Genomic DNA, 23,850 nt, shown 5'->3' on the forward strand with positions numbered 1-23,850 from the left:
TAGTTGCAGGACTTCTATTCTTTAGTTTCGTAATCCGTTCATGACTTTCATTCCGAACGTTGTGAGCTCCATACGTAATCAATATAGACCCATGTTTAATACCCATGAGTCTCAGTCGTGAATACTCAGCATGTTTAAAAATAGTTAAAGCTTCAAGTCTCATAATCAGTTCATGAATATATGTCTCAGTGAATCATTGCTCAGTATGTCAGTGTTGTATCTTTCAGCATGACTATCAGTTCTTTTATGTAAATTGTTTAATACTGAACACCTCTGTTTGGGTCTAAGGCCAGGCCACAAACTTGTGCACTTATTTTGGGCCTAAGTGCATTAGCTTGTATGAGGGAAAATAACTTACATATGATGATCAAGTGTGATAATCTATTAAAGTTACTCATCTTTATTTTTTATTAAAAAAATCACTCAAGTTAAACCATGTTGTTTACAATGTCACTGTAACTACAAATCTAAAAGGATAACTTCATAAACCTACCCTCAAGTTTGGTTTCAGAGATATACACAATCATCGTCTAATCGCAGAGGTGGCATTGTGTTGCCACCAGGTGTTAGGCACCCATATTGGGGTTCCAGGTAATTCAGTTTTGAATTGCGTAAAACCCATTAAAGGGAACTAGTGCAACCCACCAGGATTTTTTTATTTCCGGAGCTCGAACTCGAGACTCTGGTTAAGGGGGGAGAGATCCTATACATCCCACCACCACAGTATTCAGTGCCTGCATAGATTGAACATACATAAGGATGTCAAAGGGATAGATTGGGCTGAATTTGGGAGGATCAAAATGGGCCGAGTTAATAACTGGAAGGGTCAAAAGTTTGCTTGGGTTGAAATGGGTCGGGCTGAAATAGTCTAAAAACTGGGTCATAACCCAACCCGCGCAACTTTACTAAGTTTCAAATTTGGTTAATTGAGGAAATAACTCATACGTACGGCCCACGCATCTAGTTTGCAGCCGATGTAGCTCACTGTGTCATCGGTTTATAGATAATGTATTTGTTTTGTATAATTATACAGCCCATGAATCTAGTTTGCAGACGATGTAGCCCACTATATCATCGGTGTATAGATAATGTATCTGTTTTGTATATCTATATATATACACATTACATATAGTCTGTATATATAGTATATATAATTTGTATAATCATGTATAAATATATGAAACAGACTCAAATTGCAGTGTATAGATAATTTATATTTCTGTATAGCTATATATAAACATTACATAGATTAGTTAATTTAGAAAAAATTAAGTTGAAATTAAAATTATCAAAAACATAAAAAAATGAATTTAGATAATATAAATGATGAGATCAAAATTGAAGAAGGCACAATCTTGAGATATATTCAGTTGTAGAAGGGAAAAAAGGAGACTAAATTTGCCAGTCCTATAAAAAGAACGTACAAGAAAAAAGAGAGGGTTTTTAGCCCACTAACAGCAGTTAGAGTGCAAGAAATTTAATCTAATAATAGGCAAAGAAGAAGAATGAATTCGTACTGTAATTCCTCACAAACCTGAAACCTTCAATTTTAGTATTAAAAAGAGTCCCAAATAAACGTACATGTTGGAAATGAATTAAAAAATGGAAAATTAACAAGAAGCAAGCAAGGAATGGCATTGATATCGGGCTACACGGGTAATGATTAAGGAGTTTGGTCAAATGGGGTAAGTTAGCTCAGCCAACGGTATGATACCGTAATTATCTCTTGCTTGATTTCTTATGATTTTTAAGTCCTTTTATTATGGTTGTACATAACATGTCAAATTTAAAAATAAAAAAAATAAAAAAAGTCTCCTTAATAATATTTAGATAAAGTTTCTCATGGGTCACTTTAGACTACATATCACGCTAATTTGTAAATAGGCTGACTTGGGGGATTATGATTTTATGGACTGATTTTGCCACCCCTAAACATACATGTCGCTTGAGAAGATAAAATTCCCTCAATTTGCAACATGATTCTTGAGGGATTCATGTATTTTTTTTAGAAGAATACTTGATGCTTACTTGCCATAATTGGATTGTTATTCGTTCAACTATATATAGGAGTAGTGTAATGTTTACTTGCCATAATTAGATAGTGTGGAAGAGAAGAATAATAAGACGCGGATTATTGCAGAAAATTACCATAAATTATATATTCTGAAAATATTTCCATAAACTATATATATTCATGACTTGTTATAGTTTGTCGAAGTTCCCCAGAAGTTTCGAAATCAAGAAGTTGAAAATTACTTATAAAACCTTGCCTTGTCTAGTTGTCTTCTTCCATCTTCAATAAGCTAACCATGCCAAACCTCGATAATTATGTCTTCCCTATTTATGTAGCCATTATTCTAGTGCTATTTTTGTTCAAATTGGCGCGTTGTCGTGTGATAACAGAGGTGACAACAGAACAAGCACGAGCAACCCTATGCCCAGTGGCAAATATTGAAGTAGTGATTGATGTTCCTGATGATAGGGAAGGAATAAACAGTGAATGTTGTATCTGCTTAGGAGAATTTGAACAAGACGATGAATTGATAATTCTTCCTGCATGCTCTCATAAGTTTCATGCTGCTTGTATTTTTCCTTGGTTATTAGTAGCAAAAAACAAGGCATGCCCCTTCTGCCGTACCTGTGTTAGTACCCCTGTCATCACATGTGCTCAGACGTGGAAGGAAAAAAACAAGTCATTATTTCACCAAGCTACTGGGAAGCGAAAAGTGCTTATTTTAGATATGTAAGATGTTTGGCGCCAAGCTTTTAGGGGAAAAAAAAAAGTTTTTTTTGAGTGATAGTAGCAGCAGCAGCAGCAATAGTAGTAGAAATTGTGTTTTAGAAGCTGAAGAAGTAGTTTTTCTCCGGAAACACTTCTGGAATCTTGGCCAAGCACAAATTATTGTTCTAATATTTTAAAAGTGTATTTCAGATTGATTAGCCAAACACAAATTGATATTCTAGAAAGTTATCTATTTTAATTTGAGAAAGTTCTTTCCGAATATGCAATTGTTACAAGAATCATTAACATTCTACTGTAAACAATTTATACATTTTCAAACCTTTGTACATGATTGAGTATATTGATTAAAATATTTTATCTTCTAAATTATAAAAAAAAACTTAACACTTTTAATTTGAAAAATTAGTCTAAACTATCAATATTTGAGTAACATCATGTTTGAAAAATTAGTCTAAACAAACATCTCCCGTACTTGTGTTAGTACCACTGTCATGACTTATGCTCGAACGTGGGTAATGATGGCAATGGTGGTGGAGGGGGAGAAATTTTTAGTGGTGGAAGAACAAATAGAGGGGAAGGGTAAAATAGGTTAGGGGTGTTGAGGCGGCATGCCACGTGTCATCTACCTCATCAAATGTCAGTCCCACGTAGGACTGAATGTCTACCTTGAACAACTTTAATGGATGAGGGGTATATTTGAACCAATAGTATAACGACAGGGGTATATTTGGCCCCAAAATATAACGAGGAGTATATTTGGTCCTTTTCTGAATATTTAATTAAGTAGGCGTTTGGCCATATGTTTCAAATATTTTTCACTTCATTTGGAATTTATGAAGCTGGAATTAAATAGTTTTGTTTGATTATATTTTTTTTATAAAGGAGAGAAGAGAGTACTTTATTTGAAATTTATGAAGATGGAGTTGGAAAATAGGTTTGGAGCACTTTTCCAAATTTGGAATCCAATTTCAATTAATCTCATAAAGCGAAATATTATTCCGGAAAAAAATGAATAATTTTCATGGCCAAACGACTCCTAAGTCACTGAACAACCATCAAAGCTTGCGGTATAGTAGTACTGATAAAGACTTCTATATGATGAGGTTTCATTTCTTTCTATTTCTATTCAGGAGTAACAATAGTATGAAGTAGCTAGCAGCAAGGCACTTTGGTCATGATAAATGTGTTAAACAATGGCACTTTAGTCATTATAAATGTGTTAAACAATTGGTACTTTCAATGTAACGATCAAGTGAACAACTTCGAAGGAAGGGAAAATATAATGCTCAATGTACTCCTTTTTATTTTTTATATATACTTTATTCTTTTTTTTTGGCCATGGATATTGTTCCGCCCAAATCAAAGAACTCAACTTTGTTTCAGTGACCAGATGATTGGTGCCCATACTTCGCTCACGGGCGCACGCGTAGACATTGTTGTGCCCACAGGCGAATCTAGAATTTCTAGAAGATAAGTGCACTACTAAAAAAAGGAGAAAAAATGCATTAATTGGAAATTGATTGTTGAAACTCTAGGTAAATAACTTAACTCTCAACCAAATATACCACTAAGCCTTTTGTATCATGGGTTTCAAAAGATAATACTAGATATATTTTAAGAATTATACACATAATATACCAAGTTTAATCGAGTGACCATGGATTCACGTGAAAAAACAATTACACCTAAATTCACCCTGGGTTGTACCAAACAAGTTCGATGTATTGTCATTTGGACACCTTTGTTCCTTTATAAGTTAAGTGGGTACCGCTTGATTAGAAAAAAGAAAAAGATTTTTTTTTTTGGAAAAATGACCTAATAATACTACTTAAAGACTCTATATTACAAAACATAAGGATACTTTTCCTTATTTACAAACACATACCAACTAAATTACAAAGTATATTAGATTTGGGCTTAATGGGAAACCCACGATTTTGAACTTTTTTTAAGGAAGAGAATCTGATTTTAAATGGAGCTTAATTTTAGAATAATTATCAATCTACTTCTTCTTCTTTTTTAAAAGATCTCTCTCTCTCTCTCTCTCTCTCTCTCTCTCTCCCTCCCTCCCTCTATGATAGAAACCATTTCTAGAACTAAAATTAATCTCATCTCCTAGTATAAAATTTCAAATCAATATTACAAAGTATTTTTGATTATTGACCTGTGTACTAATTGTATATAAATATTGGTTTGTATCGTTTTGAGATATGTGTGATTATTGGGTGTTTGAAATTTGTATAATTTATATGAACTGTAGTTTTCAAAAATATTGAAAACTAATATATGTATGAAATGTGTATGGAATCTGCTATATATCATTTTTTAGATATATGCGGCACAGTGTGTATGAAATGTGAATTAATTCGATATGCATTAGTCTAAAAAATGTTGAAAACTGATATGTGTATGGAATCTGGTTTGTATCAATCAGAAAACTTATTATACATATATACTTTCTCATAATCTATACATAGTTAAGATTTTATACAATTTATATGTTCTTTATCATAATCAAAATATACATACAACTTTTATACATATTTTATACATAGAAATTATAACAAATTTATACAGTTATACATATTGCATACAAAAATTTATACATATTTATTTTTTGGTGTATGAACTTTGAATGGAATCTAGTTTGTATTAATTACAAATTTTTCATACATACTTTGATTAGATTTTATACCATTTATATATCCTTTATCATATTCAAAATACACATACAATTTTTATACATATTACATATATAAAAATTATAACGAATTTATACAGTTATACATATGACATACAAAAATAATACATATATGTTTTCTAGTGTATGAACTTTGTACATAAAAATTATCAATTAGAATGGACTTTTTGAGTAAAAGTTGGAGAAACTTAGGGAACAATATCTCTTAATTTTGAATGGGAAGAGAAAAGTGGATGAAATAAGGAAGCAACAGTTGGAGAAAATCAGGGAACAATATCTATTAATCTTGAATGGAGAGAGAAAAGTGGATAAATAAGGAAAGCAATTTCCTTACCTTATTTAATGTGCTTTATTTGCTTCTTTTTAATTTACCTGATTCGTATAGATTTTATAACAAATCTATTGATATATTTTGTAAACTGAAAAGTATCGTCATGTTATATATATATACCCTCTTACTATGTATATATATGTTTTTTGCCCTTTTTTTTTTAATAAATAGTCGCGACAATCCCATATCACACCCGCCTAGCCCAATAATCAAATTTATAACTATATGTCCAAAAAGTATTACACTCAAAAGCTAATTAATAAGGGAATTCATACCCCGTTCTGAAATCGAATTTTGTTCAAACTTCAGACCTACATGTAAATCTGAATTTGAGAACTCTAGACTCGCGATTTTAACTTACGCATGTCTGAAGTTGATTCTGAGGTAGCCAAACTTTAAGAAATTTATAAATTTTAGCTATTCTTTAAATAGGGATCCTAAATACGGGTATCTGTGCACTTCGCCCATAAGTAAACAAGTATTATATGGTCCATTACTTGATCTCTAGTGGACAAGTGGGGGTTGCTCAGATGGTAAACGCCCTCCACTTTCAATTTAAAGGATATGAGTTCGAGTCACCAAGGGAGTAAAGGGGGAGCTCCTTGGGGGAGGGATAAAAAACAAAAAGCAAAAAACAAAAAACAAAAACAAACAAAAAAAAAATCTCTAGTGAATGAATTGGTCCACATGTTGTCCAACATTGCAGGAATAGCACCAGCTAAGCTACTTTTAGGACCGCTATTTAAGTCTTAACCAGCATTTGCAAATTATTTAAAGTTTAGCCACACCTTTAAAAGCGGATAGAGATCACTTCTTCTTCTTGTATCCTGAAATGAAGTTTTTCCGATCAAAAGTTCAAGACACTGTCAGTTTTTTTAGTTCAAAACTTCAGAACACTATGTCTCGAAGTTCAATTTTTCAATTCAAGACGTTAAGATATTGTGTCTTTAAGTTCAGTTTTTTTCTTCTTCAGAAGTTCATTTTTTCAGTTCAAACTGAATGCTAATTTGTATTTTCTGAATTGGATGCATGATTGAAATATGAAAGAGTGATCTCCTTATTCATATTAACATCACATCGAAACGAAAAACTTATCATATATACTATAGGGAAGGAAAACTCTGGAGACTGAACTGAAAACCTGAATTCCAGGATAGATTGTCTTGAACTTTCGAATTGTGGAGTTCAAATTTCAGGATAACAGAGCCAAGTACATAAAAAAGTAGTTCACTAATCCGGAAAAGTTTTCATATATTTTGTATTTGTAGCATTTTGGCGACATGACAAAGTGATAAGGCAAGTCAACCTAAAGTTCAACTGTTCTTGATTGAACAGTCTTGAAGGTAAAAGTATTTGAGTTAATTTTGAGATTGAAGCATCTTCTGTACAGTAACTATTTTTCTTGTTTGTGCAAAGAAGAATAGAACGAAGAAGAAGGCGTAGAAGAAGCCAAAATAAGCGATAAGAAGAAGGGAACCATATCCGTATCCTGTTTCAAGTGGCTATACTTTAAATAGTTTGCAAAGCTAAGCCACTTAAATAGCAGTTCAAAAATGGTTATTTTTGTACTTCACCCTCCGACATCTTTACAACTAATTTACTTGGTATTTTGATATTATCGTCACAAAGAAGAGCTTTCAGATTTTTCAAGTTCTCCAGATATACGCTATACAATTACAATCCGTTTCTAAATGGATGTCTTTCAGTCTCCGAGGCCTGGCGCAATTCACTTTCTATTGGTCTAGTAACGGTTCCACTCTAACGTTGGCAGCTAAATAAAATCCATTTCATAAAGAATAAGAAAATGTGTTATCATGTTTATTTTGTTCCCAAAAAATGAATAAAATGTGGTGGCATTAAACCTGTTAACCAGTTTAAACCGGACCGGACCGGTAACTAGTTAACAAACCGGCCGGTTTCCGGTTAAAAAACCGGAACCGGCCACCGGTTCCGGTTTACCGGTTAAAAACCCGAAACCGGCACCGGTCCGGTTCAAATACGTCCAAATTTTTTTTTTTTTTTGTATAGTATATATATATATATTATAGTATTTATTAGTCTATTGTAGGTATATTTACATATGTTATATAAGTTTATAAGTAAAGTTTATATATTTACTGACTAACAGGCTAACAGCAAGTCAGCAATACAGCATATACGTGTATATATATATATATATATATATATATATATATATATATATATTAAGTTATATGCTTAAGTTATACTACATATACCTAAAATATAGTAAGAATATACTTATATATATCAATATACTTAGATTATATAACTTATATATATATATATGTGTGTGTGTGTGTGTGTTTTAAGTATACTATATATACTTATAACTTATATATTATAACTTAAGTTATTTAGCTTAATTTTTTTATATATTAAGTTATATGATTAAGTTCTACTACATATACCTAAAATATAGTAAGAATATACTTATATATATCAATATACTTAGATTATATAACTTATATATATATATATGTGTGTGTGTGTGTGTTTTAAGTATACTATATATACTTATAACTTATATATTATAACTTAAGTTATTTAGCTTAATTTTTTTATATATTAAGTTATATGATTAAGTTCTACTACATATACCTAAAATATAGTAAGAATATACTTATATATATATATATATATATATATATATATATATATATTATAAGTATATTTTAGTTATTTTTCAAGTATATAACTTTCTAGTTTCTAATTTAAGTAGATGTATATTATAAGTATATTCTTAGTATATTTTAGGTATATTCCTAACTTAATATAAGTAAAAATATAAACACAAGTAAATAGAAGAAAACTCAATGAGACATATATTTTATTCATTCTTGGATAACATTTATTTGCAAGTTGTAGTTTTTTTTAACTTGCAAATAATTCATGAGTTGCAAAGAAATAGTAGAATAATAAAATCACCAATTCTCAATCATTTGGTTAATTTCCCCCATATCATATTCGGCCATGGAGATATCTTCAAAGTCTTCCATTTGGTCTGGTCGACTTGCTATCAAATCTTCAATCTCTTCCTCTTCGCCTTCCTCCGCTTCTAAGTTTTGGTTGCGTCGCTCCGATCTAATCCAATCGCGAATGCACACTAGTACTTGCAAGCTAAAGCCGGATAATGAGTGTCTATGGTCTCTAATTTATTGTCTTCCTTGGCTAAATGCACTCTCCGAAGCCACGGTTGATACTTGAACCGTAAGGATATCTCGAGTCATTCTTGAGAGTATCGGATGACTTGCCTTGTATTTCTTCCACCATGCTAAGACGTCCAACTCATCTAGTTCCTTGATATCCACATTTGGTTGCATCAAATAAACGTTATATTCATCAAAGTTTGCACTACAAGAAGGAGTTGGCTGTGAATGTAAAACTTTTAAATGCGACAAACCCGACAAGCCCTTTTTGCTACTTTGAGAAGTAGTAGGGCGTGGAGCAACGAGTGTAGCATGTTCTTCCAAATTAGAATAATGAGTAAAAACTTTTCTAAACTCATCATCAATAGCGAGTTCGGCTTCGGCTAAAGATGGTTGAACTCCCTCTTCAATTTCTAAAAATGTATAAATTTGACCAACCAATGCTCTAGTATAAGACACTTTTAAACAAGGATTTAAAAGAGAACCCCATATAAATAAAGTTAGAATGGGAAAAAAATACTTCTTAAATTTTGTTGTTATATCAAAAATAGCAGCTTGATAACCGGGTTTATATTTATACTCTTGTAAAACTCTAGCTATTTTCGCTAAATAGGCTAAAATTTGATTACCGTGGGATAGAATTGTTTAGAAAAAGCAAGAGTTGCAAATCCACCAAAGCTCCTTCGGGTTGTTGCAAAATCACCAACTCCACCAACAATATTATAATTGCAAAATTAATAATTGAAACTATAATAAGACTTTATAATATTTATTTGAGAGAAATTTAAAGTGGCTAATTGTTGCAAAGTAACTATAATTGAGAGATTGAGATTTGAGAGAAAGAGAAGAGTGAATTGGTGTGGATTAAAATGAAAATAGAGAGGAGTTTATATAGGGGTGGGGGATAGGTTAAAGTGTTAAAAAAAAGTTTAGGGTTGGGGGGGGGGGGGGGGGGGGGGGAATGGGTTTGGGACCGTTTGGCAACGGCCATTTTTGCAAATGGACTGTTGCCCAACGGTCCAAATTAGCAGCCCAACAGCTACAAAAAAAAAAAAAAATCGACCGGTTTAACCGGTCCGGTTCCGATTTCAAAAAAAAAGAAATTGGAACCGGTCGACGGGTTTAGGTGACATGTCTTTTTTTTTTTTTTTTTGTCGTCCAGTGAGATAGTCTAAAGATGATTAAGTGGCTGCCGCCTGTTCAACGTATTGGTTTATAAAAAAAATTATCTAATGTAAGTGATTATGTTTTATATTTACATTTTTAACTTTATTTTTAAATAATTACTAAACAGAGCTATATATTTCATTTTATAGAGGATATAAGTTGATACACGTATCTCTAAATTGTTGAAATGGAAAAGGGTCAAATATACCCATGTACTATCGAAAAAGGGCCAAATATACCCCTCATTATACTTTGGGACCAAATATACCCTTACCGTTATACTTTGGGCACAAATATACCCCTTCGCCGTTAAAGTTAACTAAGGTGGAGTCCAATCCCACGTGGCATTAATATTTTAGTGAATTAAAAATCATGTGGCATGCCACCTCACTAACCAAATCCAATTTTACACCTCCTCCTTCCGTATCTTCTTGACCTCCATATAATATCGTCATTTGTGCCTTCTCCGGTTGCAATTCAGCACCATATGGGCTTGGGCATGCCACATGGTATTTGCGAAAAAACTCCCAGAAGGCAAATTAAAAAGTTTACCTTCATCGCTGAATGATTTCTTAAGCCTGCAAAATCTCACTTCCTTGACTCCATCCATTCTTAAATGAGAAAATTGTATTTTGACCTTTATTTTTATTTTTTTAAACCGGTAACTTATTGTCACACCCTAACAATGGTAGGGCATGACGGGCACCCGACTCTCATCTGAGTCGAGCGAACCCTTAGACATTCGCTCTATCAAAACCTGTCATTTCAAAAACTTTTAAAAACATGAAACTTTTCCAAATAGAAATCATTATCTGTATAACGATTATGAAAACTTTCAATCAAATAAGTACTTTAAACTAATCTAAATCATCTAAAATACATACTCTTTTAAAATTCATAAATGACTCAACTAACATCACTTTGTCGACATCTCGACAAACGTACCACAGGACACTGTCTGCAGAAGTCTCTAAGAAGTAAACTGAACATTATGAGTCAGGACAGAGCCCTCACATACCCATAATCATACATATCTATACATGACTTAGGACAGCTCCAGAATAAGATGGAGCTTGCCAATCCCAGCTGACGTCCAAGCATCCTAGCTATACACTTAACCTGCCAAACAATCTGGGGCTGCGGGCATGAACGCAGCGTCCCCAGGCAAAAGGACGTCAGTACGGACAATGTACTGAGTATGTAAGGTGGTAACAAGTCATAATCATAATTTGACTTAGGAGAGAAGAAATCACAATCTAACTCAATACCTGCAGCCTTCGCTGGAAGAAACATAAATGTGCACACGAAGTCTCAAAATAATCTTTAAGTAAATTATGAAATCCAACACATATGCCGCTTCCGACATGTTAACAGAATGGTCCCTTCGGACGGCTGCGTCCGGCATAATAATGATAGCCCCTTCGGGCAGCCGCTTCCGGCTTAATAATGATGGCCCCTTCGGGCAGCCGCTTCCGGCTTAATATCACCATCATATCAACACAAACTCAATCCACAAATATCAATTTCAATTTATATCATAAGTAACTAATCAATTCATCACAATCCAGTTATTAGCCTTAGTCTTTATAAGAAGTTATCAAATTTATATCTCACTAGACTTAGGAGGACATACTTCTAGGTTGAGGGTAGAATTGTTATGAAATTCTTACTACTTATATTCTACTCAATTTCATCTTATTGCCCTACCCAAAGAATAAATGATCATATCAATACAAAAGGATGATATTATGGAATGTTAACATAAATCGTAAATGAAATGAAGTAGTAAAATCTCGCACTCCCTTCGGAGTGGTTTTGAAAATCAAACTTTATGTTTCCTTTAATATAAAACTAATTTCCTCGAAATCGTTAGTAAAACCATATACACAACTCAACTTGGCACCTTATGGGTGTTCCTTTTGGAACAGAATAGGAGTACAATATCAATAAGCCATCACGAGGAACATATAGAATGAATAACAACAGAATCATGCCAAAGGAAGAAAGGTTTGCCTTACATACCTTACGTAGTCCAAGGAACTCAACTTAATCACGAATTTTTCACAATTAGTATGCCAAACCTATAATCGTAAGAATATGCACGGGACTTAAGAAGGCTTTCGTATATCATATACATTAATTGATAACTTAATTCTAAAACGAAACGGGCGGCATCTCCTCTATATCATTAGTATCTCCCAATTCGATATATCACCACAACAGCCCAACAACAAATAAATCTCAAAAACACAACAATATACTTAATTTACTGCAAAAATCCATCCAATATATATCCTTAAAATCAATCCCTTAAACTTATCTCTATTTCTAACGGAATTTCGACAGCATTTCCTTTATAAACTGGACAAACCCGAAAATCCAATTCAGCTAAATTATCAGCAACAACGTCAAACAACAATATCGACAATCAATATACATCATAACTCAGATATTTCCATCCATTTAACTCCACTGAAACAGCCCCACTTTCATAAACCTCCCAAAAATGCCAAACAAGCTTTTAACATTATTTCTTCCGTTCTAATCCGTTAAAACTCTAAATAAACACATTAATAACATAAGAGGAACCTTATACATACCTTACCAGCAGATCAATCATGAAATATCATCCCTCAAGCCCAATAATTAGCTTAAAACGACGACAACAACTCGTACTACACTTTATCCTTCACGAGCCTGGGGATTCGGGGCCTCGAACTTGCTCGATTCTCCACTTTCTCTTTCTAACTCTCCTCTCTCTCTAAAAGTTTGTATACTGCTTGATTTGTAAAATGAGTGAATTTATATGCATTTAGCCCTTATATATGGGTCTTGGGTCGGTTCCCACCGACCTTGAGTCGGGTTGGGCGGAGCCCACTGCCCAGCTTGACCTTGCTGCATTAAAACGTTTATAACTTTTTATCCCTATGTCGTGTGAAGGCCCACGACCTATGGTTGGAAAGATAATTCAATTATCTACAACTTTCATATTTGTGGTTTTCCCAAATTCACAAATAATGATGGGGTTATGGCCTCCCGAAGTCAGATCACCCGAAAACGAACTTAAAAGCATCTTTTTGGAAGGCTTACACTTGGATTTGGCTCAAGGGTCCTTCTTGAGCTGTGTTTAACTTCACATATACCGTTCATATAACCTTTCATATGTCCTTTATAAAAAAACCCATCATGTGGGCCCCACCTCAGCTTACGGTTACGAGGGCTATATATCTTTTAACGTATCATTCCAATCATATTGTACGAATTCCAAATATCATACTCATGCTATCCTCATGCTAATACAGTAGAATTTCATTATTATACTTGTAATATTTGCTCCTCCTTGAGCTCACATTAAGCCGTCTGCAGCCTTAGGAACACGAAATTTTCTAGGGTGTAACACTTATCTACACAGAGATTATTTTAAACGCAACTAAAACTAAATAAAAGAACCAAATGCATTAAATCTAAACGTCAATTGAAGTTAATTGAAATACATTAGAAGCGACCGCAGTTCTTTCAGCAATGGTTTTTGTTGTTGACTTATTGGGGTTTTAGCTAAAATTCTACTTTTCTTTTTAGGGTTTTTGTCACCATTGCTGCTATCTTGGCAAGAACTTTCAATTTCAAGAACAACTTTTTCTGGACTAAGAGTTACCAAAAAGGGTATTAATTTCCCTAAGAAACCGTTTGGGTTTCGATCCCGATTTTCCTCATGGGTCTGGTCGGGTTTTCAAAAATCGGTTTATGTGACCAGAGTTCTTTGAGCAATAACAAAACCATTGATAGGAGGGGTTCTGAACTGCTGATCTGGGAGAGAGGAGAGAGCGGTGGACGAAATTGAGAGAGCAGGAGGGGTAAAATGGGTTTCTGGCGTGCCACCTGGTTTTTAATTCACTAAAATATTAATGCCACGTGTGATTGGACTCTACCTTGGTCAACTTTAACGGCGGAGGGGTATATTTGTGCCCAAAGTAGAACGGTAGGGGTATATTTGATCTTAAAGTATAACGAGGGGTATATTTGACCCTTTTCTGTTGTTGAAATAATTCTTGTACGTGTATGCATACTGTGTATACAATATATCAATTTATACACATTATGCTACGTTTTGAAAGAAAATTACTGCTACATCCTGAAAGAAATGATCTAATAGTGTTCCGTCCTGACATTGGTAGCTAAATAAAATCCATTCTATAAAGAAAAAAGAAATGTGTTAACATGTTTATTTTTTTTCCAAAAAATGTGGTAACATGTTTATTTTTTTGTCGTCCAGTGAGATAGTCTAAAGATGATAAATAAGGTTTTGGTTGGTTGCTAGCTGTAGTATTGCGGTATCATTTGACCGCGAATTATCAGCTACCCCACAAAATTCAAAACAGGGTTGGTAGGAACAGATAATTTCTAGAAAATTCAAAGCAAAGTAGTTAAAGTATTTTAATAGAGGTGGAGCCAGAATTTCAATTTTAGAAATTTGGTATTTTAAAACGACGATTCCAAATGATAATAATTGGAATCTAAATGTAATATTTAGATATATTTAGTAAATTTTATTAAAAGCTGTTAAGTTCAGTCAAAATCGTATTCAGACTTCTAGCGCCACCCGACTTTGAAAATAGTGAAGTCCAAAGAGAAAAGAGTTTACTTTTACATTATTAGGTTAAAATTACTTAAAAAAACATTATAGCAATCCTAATTTGATAACTTCAAATTTCAAAATGTAGTAAATAACCTGCTATTAGCGATTCAAATGTACGGATAAGTGTAAATAACATTATATAAATATTATATTATATATATTATTATATTAATATATATATATACATATATATATATATATATGGATCAGCAAGGTACATTATTATAATAATATATAACTATCTTTCTCATAAAGTGTACATAAATGAATTTTATAAAAAAAAGAGATAAGGATAAAAACACACCTCAACTATCACTTTTTTTTTAATTTCATATCTAAACTATCAGAAGGTTGAGAAAACTACCTAAATTATCACTATCTAGTTTGCAAAACACACCTCAAATTATACTTGAATGACATGGGATCTACATTCTCCATTTTATATAAAAATGCTGCCAAGTGTTGTTCACGTGAATAAATAATGTCACAATGGCACCTACATGGAAATTAAATAAAAACTATTTGTTTTAAAAAAACAAACTGAAAAATAATATTTGTAAAAAAATATCAAAAATTATAGAAAATTAAAAAAATTGTTTAAAAAATGGAAAAGTTATTATTTTAAAAAAATTGATTATTTATTTTTCACATTTTAAAAAAAATCAACTTTTCCATTTTTTAAATCATTTTTTTTATTTTCTAAAATTTTTAATATTATTTTACAATTTTTTTTCATGTTTTTTTTTTAAATCCAAATTTTCCATGCAGGTGCCACTATAGCATTACTTATGCCATGTGGATAATTTTTTTGAAAATTTCAGCTTCACTAGTCTTTTCGAGAGTGAGTTCACACATTTAGTTCAGGTGTATTTTGAAAATTAGATAGTGATAGCTTAGACAATTTTCTCAATTTTATAATAATTTAGATATAAAACTAAATAAAAAATGATAGTTATGATGTATTTTTGACCTATCTCTAATAATATATAACTATCTTTCTTACATAAATGAATTTCACAAAAAAATAATTTAAAGGGGGTAGTGGTAGGTAAGATGTCACCAAACAAATGGGAAAGAAATCACACAACAACCACACCACAACTACCACAGTCACTTCTTCTTCATAATAAAAGGTGTAATGGTAGGTATAATGTTGCTCTTCTTTGTTGCAATTGCAAGTCACTTTTATCATTCCAATTTGCTTTGTGAGTAACAAAAAATCCCACCCTTCTTTTCATTTTTTTTTTTAACTCATTTCAACTTCTTACTGTAACTGTAAGTTAGTGATATACCTATTAAGTTCCAAGTTAGTTCTTCAACTTTGTCTTCTTGATCAGCTGTCAGTAATTTTTATTCAAATTCTGTATTTGTTTTAAGAATTTCATTTAATATGTATTCTCCCCATACCCCAAGATGTGGAATTTCACTGGGTTGTTGTTGTTGTATTTAATATGTATTCTTTTTGTCCCAATTTACATGGCACAGTTCGGATTTTGATAGAAAAATAGTTTAATTTTGATCGTGAATTCAGAGATGTAATCTTCACTTTTTGTTTTTGTAACATATGGGGAACTGCGAAAAGCTGCAATTCATAATGATTGACAAATCACAATATTTAAAAGATATATGAAAAAGTAACGGTAAAAAAAAGGCTTGTTTTAATCTTGATATCCAAAAGTTATCACATAATAAATTATTACTTCAAAACCAGTAGGACTAAAATCTCGAATTCATAAGCTTCATATCTTGACTCTGTCTTTGCCTGTCACCATTTATTTATCTGAGAGATTTTTTTTTTCTTTTGCACCCACAAATTGTATGATTTTTGTTTAAGATTTTAAGGTATCTTGTTTGAAATTTTGCTTTTCTTGTAAAGGTTGTTGTTTTTGGAGTGTAGCTGTTTGATTAATTATGGCTCAAGAAATAGTAAACCCTGATGAAGAGGTAAGTTAAAATTTTAATTAAAGGATTGTAAAGTTAAGTTTGTTTACATGTTAAATTTTGCTTGTGGATCTTGAATTCTTTGATTGTTCATCAGGTTGTTTTGGATGAAGAACTTGGAAATGCTAGAGTGGTGACTTTAAATCGCCCGAAACAGTTGAATGTCATTTCATCCAAAGTGGTAATGTTGAAAAATTAGAATTTTATTTGTTTGTCTGGTTTTGACTTGACAGAGAGTTTAAGAAAATAAATAGGACTTGCGAATCTTGTGGTTTTAAACTAAAGATATGTAAAATGTAATGCCCTTTAATCTTGTGGTTTTACTTTTTAGATATGCCACGTGAAAAGTTGAAATTAAAGAGTTGTCAAAAAAGGTAAGAGACATTCTCTTTTAAATGGAATAAAAAGGAAAGTAAGACAAACAAATTAAAACAGAGGAAGTATCATTTACGCAAGTTAATAATTCTTGAAATGATCTATTTCTAATTGCATACAACTTTTTGTTGGATTTAAATTATATGTAGTGATAGTGTAAAGATTTTAACCTATGATAACCTGTTAGTTGGAGAACTATTTTTACCAGGCTACCAATTAATACATAGGGGTAATAGCAGCCTTGGTCCACTAGTTATTGATAAATTCTGATTTTAGTCCTTGTAGTATTTGACAAAGTACATTTCTAACCTTCAAGTACTTGTAATGTGTGTTTTGATCACTTTATATAGGAAATATGTTATGTTGGACTATTTTTAGAGCTATATTACCGTCAAATATGAAGTAATAATACAAGCTTAACAGAAATCACGAGTAATTAAGTGGTGGAACACTTATGGTGAACTTATGGACATTCATGATCATAGGGATAAAAGATGCACACTATTGAAGGCTAAATATGCTTAGTCGTATATTACAAGGACTAAAATAAAAATTTAGCAATAATGGAGGAACCAAAAAGCTATTGCCCCTAATACATATCATATAGATCTACTTTTAATTAAGTACCTTATTAGTGGCATGATTATGTAAAGATCTTTTACATCGTCGGTGCATTGAACTTAAACTTTTAATTTCTTATAAGTAGGTAAAATTGCTGGCAGCAAATCTCGAGAAGTGGGAGAAAGATGAGAATGCAAAACTTGTTATCATCAAGGTTGGTGAACTCTTCCTGCTCTCCAAAATTTTCAAATTATTTTGTTTCTTAAATTCTGGTCATTTCTAGTATAAAATAAGCATAATAGATACTGCTAACAAATGATTGAGCTTAAGGGCTGTGAAATGCTAATCTTGTTATTTATTTTCCTAAAATGAACAGGGTGCTGGCCGGGCTTTTTCTGCTGGTGGGGACTTGAAAATGTTCTATGATGGCAGGAACTCAAGTAATACTTTGTAACAGAAAAAAGTTCAGTTGTTTACTTTAGACCTATGTTGCTCGGACTCTTAAAAAAGTGCCACCGGCTGTGTGTCGGATCACTACATTTGGAGGGTCTGACACGGTATTGAATTACCATTTGTTGACTTCCATTTGGAACTTTTATTTCACAGAGGATTCCTGCCTCGAAGTTGTATATCGAATGTATTGGCTTTGCAATCACATTCATACATATAAAAAAACCACGGTACAATTTCCCGATGCTCTTCTGAAATTCTTTATATTGAAATAGAAAAGAGAGCGTATTGATTCAGAAAACTTATCTGCAACTTTCCTTTTTTGCGCTGTACAGGTTGCTATTGTTCATGGAATCTCAATGGGTGGAGGTGCATCTTTAATGGCTCCGATGAAGTTCTCTGTTGTGACTGAAAAGACGGTTCGTACAAATATATCTACTGCATATTGTTATAAATATAGACTAGTTATAACTGGTGAGTTGTTTTCATTTGAAGTTTGTTGGTTGCTGAACACGATGATTTCTAGCCTAGTGAAGTCGACTCCACCATTGCTGAACTCAAATGATTTCTAGTTGTTTTGGGTTAATCCTCAATCTAAAACCCACTAACAGTATTACTCAGCACGTTTTTCTTAAACAAGGAAACAATTTTCAAGAAGCTAGATGGGTTGGGTTATTTATGGTTGGGTCCACATGGACAAATAAATTAGGCCACCTATTTTATTAAAGCCCCACACGTGCCATCTCATAATTCAGTTAAAAGGAGGGACGTTTTTAATCCGAAAATTGACGTTAAGGGCAATTATGATGCAGTATTAGCAAATTTAAGCCATTTCCAATGCGTTAAGGGCATTTTTTACCCTTTTCCGTTTTCGTTTATTTCTTCAAGTAATGGCTTTATTGAATCTTACTCTCATTTTATAGGTTTTTGCCACACCTGAAGCAAGTATAGGCTTCCACACGGACTGTAGTTTCTCATACATACTTTCTCGGCTTCCTGGTAGACTGGGTAAGCTTTAAAACAGAATTTGGGACAATGAAGTTTCTCTTTATGTTATTTATGTCATTTGAAGAAACCAAGGGAGGATTCGTGATACATTTACTGTTTATGTAGGGGAATACTTGGCTTTAACAGGAGCGAGGCTGAACGGTGAAGAATTAGTTGCTGTTGGACTTGCAACACATTTTGTACCTTTGGAGGTTAGTCCAATGGAAAAATTTCTCTTATTCCAAACACAAATCATAATGCAAGATTTTATTTCATGGATGAGAAAACACTTTATTTCCCTTAAACCATGTACACGTAATAGACCAGGCATATGTTTTAATTGGAATATCCAGATGATCATCAGAATAGAGTGTTTCTAAACAATATCAAAATGGAAATGTCTTAAGATTGTATTTTCTCTTCTTTGACCGAGTTTGGAGACATATCAACTCTATTTTGTATTTAAAATGTCAGAAACTGCCTGAGCTCGAGAAGCACTTATTAAGCTTAAACACTGGCGACGAGGCTGCTGTGGGATGTGCAATCAAGGAGTTCTCGACAGATGTTCAGATTGATGAAGAAAGCATCTTGAAAAAGTAATATTTGTCTTAATTAACACCCTCGATAATCTTTCCTTGAGGATATCAAGTGTAACACATATTAACTCACATGCAGGCAGTCAATAATCGAAGAGTGCTTCTCCAAGGATTCTGTTGCAGAGATTATTAGCTCATTCGTAAGACAATTCTTCATTGCATTATTGTGCACATGATGATTTGTGAGAGATGTAATATAAACAATTTGATGGTTACTTTCTTTTCAGGAAGCTGAGGCAGGCAAAGAAGGAAATAGTTGGATTATGCCGGTGCTTAAAGGCCTAAAAAGATCATCTCCAACAGGTCTAAAAGTTACTCTAAGATCGGTTAGTTCCTCCTTTATTATTCCTACAAAAGCAGCCATTATTGTGCACAATCCCCATTTTCTTCCCTTTTGTCTTTCCAACCCTTGGACATTCTGAGGTGGAATATGTTAAATCACAGATACATATACATTTTTTGTTATGGTGATGGTACATCTATTTTTTTGGCTGAGTCCTTATAGGCTATCATAGAGTAGACCACCGAAATGGTCATGTTACCTTTGTAACTTTGTAAGTGCAGCAGCTCTCAGTTTCTCTAGTTCTGAAATATTTTATTTTCTTCAAACTTGTCCTCAATGTAAAGAAACCAAGACATCAAACTCATGCAAAATAGCTCCTAACTGTGAATTAGGACAAACACAATGCTGTTTCATTTGAATTCTGGTGGAGCAGACTATGCTCATTCCACTTCCTGATATTGCTAGGTTTCTCGGACCCTTCAACAATGTTTATGCACCCGTGTCGGATCCTCCAAATATGCAAGATTTTGGAGGATCCGACACACACCTGACAGTAACTTTCAAGAGTCGAGCAACATAAGTGTATTGTGAGACTGGCTTTTGTGCTACAACTCCTAATAAGTTGTAGACAATTTGTTTTGAAGGATATGGCGAAAATGTTACATTAGTTGTACATTTGTCTGAGTTTTTCCAGTCATGTGCATTAACGTGCTGAACTAATTAATCAATGTGTAAAAGGGGCAATTATGCTTAAGTTGTGCATTAACCAAGATCGTTTGATGCAAACGCCAAGCCATTTGACGGGTTTTTAAATTCCTAGGCATGTTACTTTCCTAATTCGTTTGGTCAAAATGAGTTGCATAAACAATATTAACTCTCTTTTTGGTTTATCAATTAAAATTGGCACGTTTACTCGCATTCTTCTTGTCTTCTCTCGTGCTGTATACTCTGCATCTGTTTTATATGTGTTCTAATATTTTCAGATTCGGGAGGGGAGGAAGCAAACGTTGTCTGGATGTTTGAAGAAGGAATTTAGAATAACAATAAATATTCTAAGAACGAGAATATCTGGTGATGTCTATGAGGTAATATTACCACTGAATTGCTGCTCAGTTTTACGCATACTTAATCCTCCCGACTCTAATTTTCATTGTGTCTCATTTTATGAAGGGTATCAGGGCTCTTACTATTGACAAGGATAACTCTCCAAAGGTATGATCCCCCCCCCCCCCCCCCCCCCCTCCTCTTCTCTCTCTCTCTCTCTCTCACTCACACACACACACACACAACAAAAAAAAAAAAAAACTTATTTTCGGGGACATCTTGTGTTTGTGAGTATGTTGCATTACTAAATTTTGGGAAATTAGAGCATTTTATTGATGATTTATATAATGGATTTAATCGAGACTTGGCACCTAATAGTTGAGCCTAGGTATTTTTCAGGTTTTATTTAAAACTTATTTAATTAGACATGTCCGTTCATGAAACAAGATTACTATTCAGAATAGCCACTTTTCTTACTCTTTAAACAAAGCTTTCCTTCGTGAAGTGTATCTTTTGAAGAGAGTTGTTTTTATTTTCCCCAATCCGTATATGGGCATCAATATCTCTTTAAGGAAAGTCAATTTTAATACGCCTCAAAAGCGATTTCTTCTTCGATTATATTTTCCTATTTTTCTAACAGAAGTCTCATTGAAATCCTTATACTAACTCTGCTCTCTCTTTGGCCCCTTCCCGCCTTGGGAACATTATTACATACCTGCAATCATCCTCAGTGGGACCCTCCAACTCTTGAAAAGCTTGAGGACGAGCGAGTCAACCTCGTCTTTGAGCCATTTGAAGAAGATTTGGAGCTCAAGGTTTCAGAAAATGAACAGTACAGGTATGAACGGTGCAATTTTGATTTGCATACCGTTTATACAATTTTTCTTGCTTAAGGAATATATGAAAAAAAAAAAAAAAAGACTGGTGATTAACTTCTTTGTTGCACATGATCTGATCAACAGGTGGACTGGAAAATACGAGGATTCAGCATACTGTCATCAGTGAGAAACCAAAGTACACGTCAGTAAATTCTATGTCGCTCGGTCTCTTCAAAATTGTTGCCGGATGCATGCCCGATCCTTCAAAAGTAATGCATTTTTTGAGGATCCGACACGATTGCTGCAGCTGTTTTGGAGATTCCAGGCAACATAGCGTCAGTTTAACAGCATTGGGCATTGCTTTTATAGTCCTTGCTATTTTAGCATACTCTTGAACCAAAATTATCTATTTTAGCATGCTCTTGAACCAAAATTATCTACTGATGTTATAGGCTTATGGCAATAATCAATCAACTCGATTCTCTGAAGAAATTGTTCTGTTCTGTCTTGTTTACATTTTAATAATGGTTTTGGCTTATTTATGTTTCTATTTTCCTTTCCCAAAGAGAAGGATTTTTGTTCTGTTGTTATATTTCTATTTTTTAAAGTGTTATAAGCTTATTCATATTCAAGCTGTGAGAACTTTGTTTGGATATATGTAGTTTATACTTTTGCGTGTGTGGTTTCAGTGTAATATAGTGAGAACATATGTCGAATAATAGTATCCCCTGTGTTTCAATTTATGAGGCACTGTTTGACTAAGCACAAAGTTTAAGAAATAAAATAAAATTTTGTAATTTGTGTAAAACAAACCTTTAACATTTTTTTGGCTATAAATTATTTCATTGAGGGTAAAAGGGGAATATTAAAGTTTAAGTAATTTCTAATTATAGAAAGGTGATACTCTTTTTGTGAAAGACAAAAGAAAAATGGGCCACATAAATTAGAACGGGAATGGAGTATATGTAAAGTAGCATTTACTTGACACCAGATGAAGTGTAAAAACGTACGTCATATACTGATATACAACAAATTTACTTATATTAATTGTCCGTAAAGAATGACGTAAATTTATAGTAAATCTTTTCTACTACTACTATGCCAGAGGACATATGTGAGAACATATGTGTGGTTTCAGTGTAATATAGTGAGAACATATGTCGAATAATAGTATCCCCTGTGTTTCAATTTATGAGGCACTGTTTGACTAAGCACAAAGTTTAAGAAACACTATAAATCCTCCTAAAATGGGAGGGGAAAAAAAAAAAAAAAAAAAAAAAAACTATGCCAGAGGACAATGTCAATTTCTTTTTACTAGAGGATTTCAGGTATTAGAATGTTACACTTGAGATTTGAACCTATTGACCTAAAGCAATTTTTGAACTCCCTTTGTCACTGCACTAAAATTTCGTTAGACATTCAGTAACTTACATGTAACCCAAAACAAATATTTTTGTCTTATTTATGGAGTGTAATTTTTCCTAAAGAGGATTCAGTTGATACCCCTTAACTCTACGTGGCTCAGTCTGATCTAAACAGGGCAATGCGGAGAATACACATGCCTCCCAAACTTATTACTTCTGCCCTGTAAATAGATGTTGCACTATATTACACAAAGGGAGTTTCGTCATTCGTGTCAGAGCTCAGTGACTTTTGGGCTTAGCTCTTTTCCTGTGCAGATGAATGAAGGGGTATATATAAGTGTGAGAGCACATAGGCATGTGTTACAAGTCATAACCCCAAAACTTTGGAATGTCAGATTGAAATTTTAACAAGATAGCTATAGTACAAATACAAGAGTGTCTATGAGCAAAATCAACTTAAAGTTCACAAAGATATGATAAATTCAAACATTGCCCATCTTTATACAAAAATACACACCACCTAACATGGATCATTTCACTAATTATACATAAAGCCAATCCCTAATCAGGTGAAACTTGTATTGAACATTAAAATTTGTTTATGCCTAACTCAACTTCTCCAAGAATTCATACTTGATAACAATAGTGCCTAGCAATTAGCATAAGTTTTTTATGCTAGCACAACT

The 23,850-nt window shown here is 33.1% G+C and overlaps 1 protein-coding gene across 4 annotated transcripts; it reads left to right on the top strand.

Moving 5' to 3' along the window:
• The first annotated feature begins 15,798 nt into the window (after nt 1-15,798).
• On the top strand, nt 15,799-22,338 carry LOC132636556 (3-hydroxyisobutyryl-CoA hydrolase-like protein 5). 4 transcript variants are annotated; one of them, XM_060353475.1, is made up of 16 exons: nt 15,799-15,886; nt 16,622-16,689; nt 16,784-16,867; nt 17,768-17,836; nt 17,999-18,062; nt 18,229-18,302; nt 18,408-18,491; nt 18,996-19,080; nt 19,186-19,271; nt 19,534-19,655; nt 19,735-19,795; nt 19,883-19,981; nt 20,922-21,023; nt 21,109-21,150; nt 21,714-21,820; nt 21,945-22,338. In XM_060353475.1, the coding sequence occupies exons 2-16, from the start codon at nt 16,657-16,659 to the stop codon at nt 21,985-21,987; spliced, it is 1,155 nt and encodes a 384-aa protein (XP_060209458.1). In that variant the 5' UTR covers nt 15,799-15,886; nt 16,622-16,656; the 3' UTR covers nt 21,988-22,338. The 4 variants fall into 4 exon arrangements, with proteins under 4 accessions (XP_060209458.1, XP_060209459.1, XP_060209457.1 ...); XM_060353476.1 differs by having other exon boundaries at nt 15,833-15,890; XM_060353474.1 differs by having other exon boundaries at nt 15,863-15,950.
• The last annotated feature ends 1,512 nt before the right edge of the window (nt 22,339-23,850 follow it).

Source organism: Lycium barbarum, chromosome 4 (assembly GCF_019175385.1).
Source record: "Lycium barbarum isolate Lr01 chromosome 4, ASM1917538v2, whole genome shotgun sequence".
NCBI classification, from domain to species: domain Eukaryota; kingdom Viridiplantae; phylum Streptophyta; class Magnoliopsida; order Solanales; family Solanaceae; genus Lycium; species Lycium barbarum.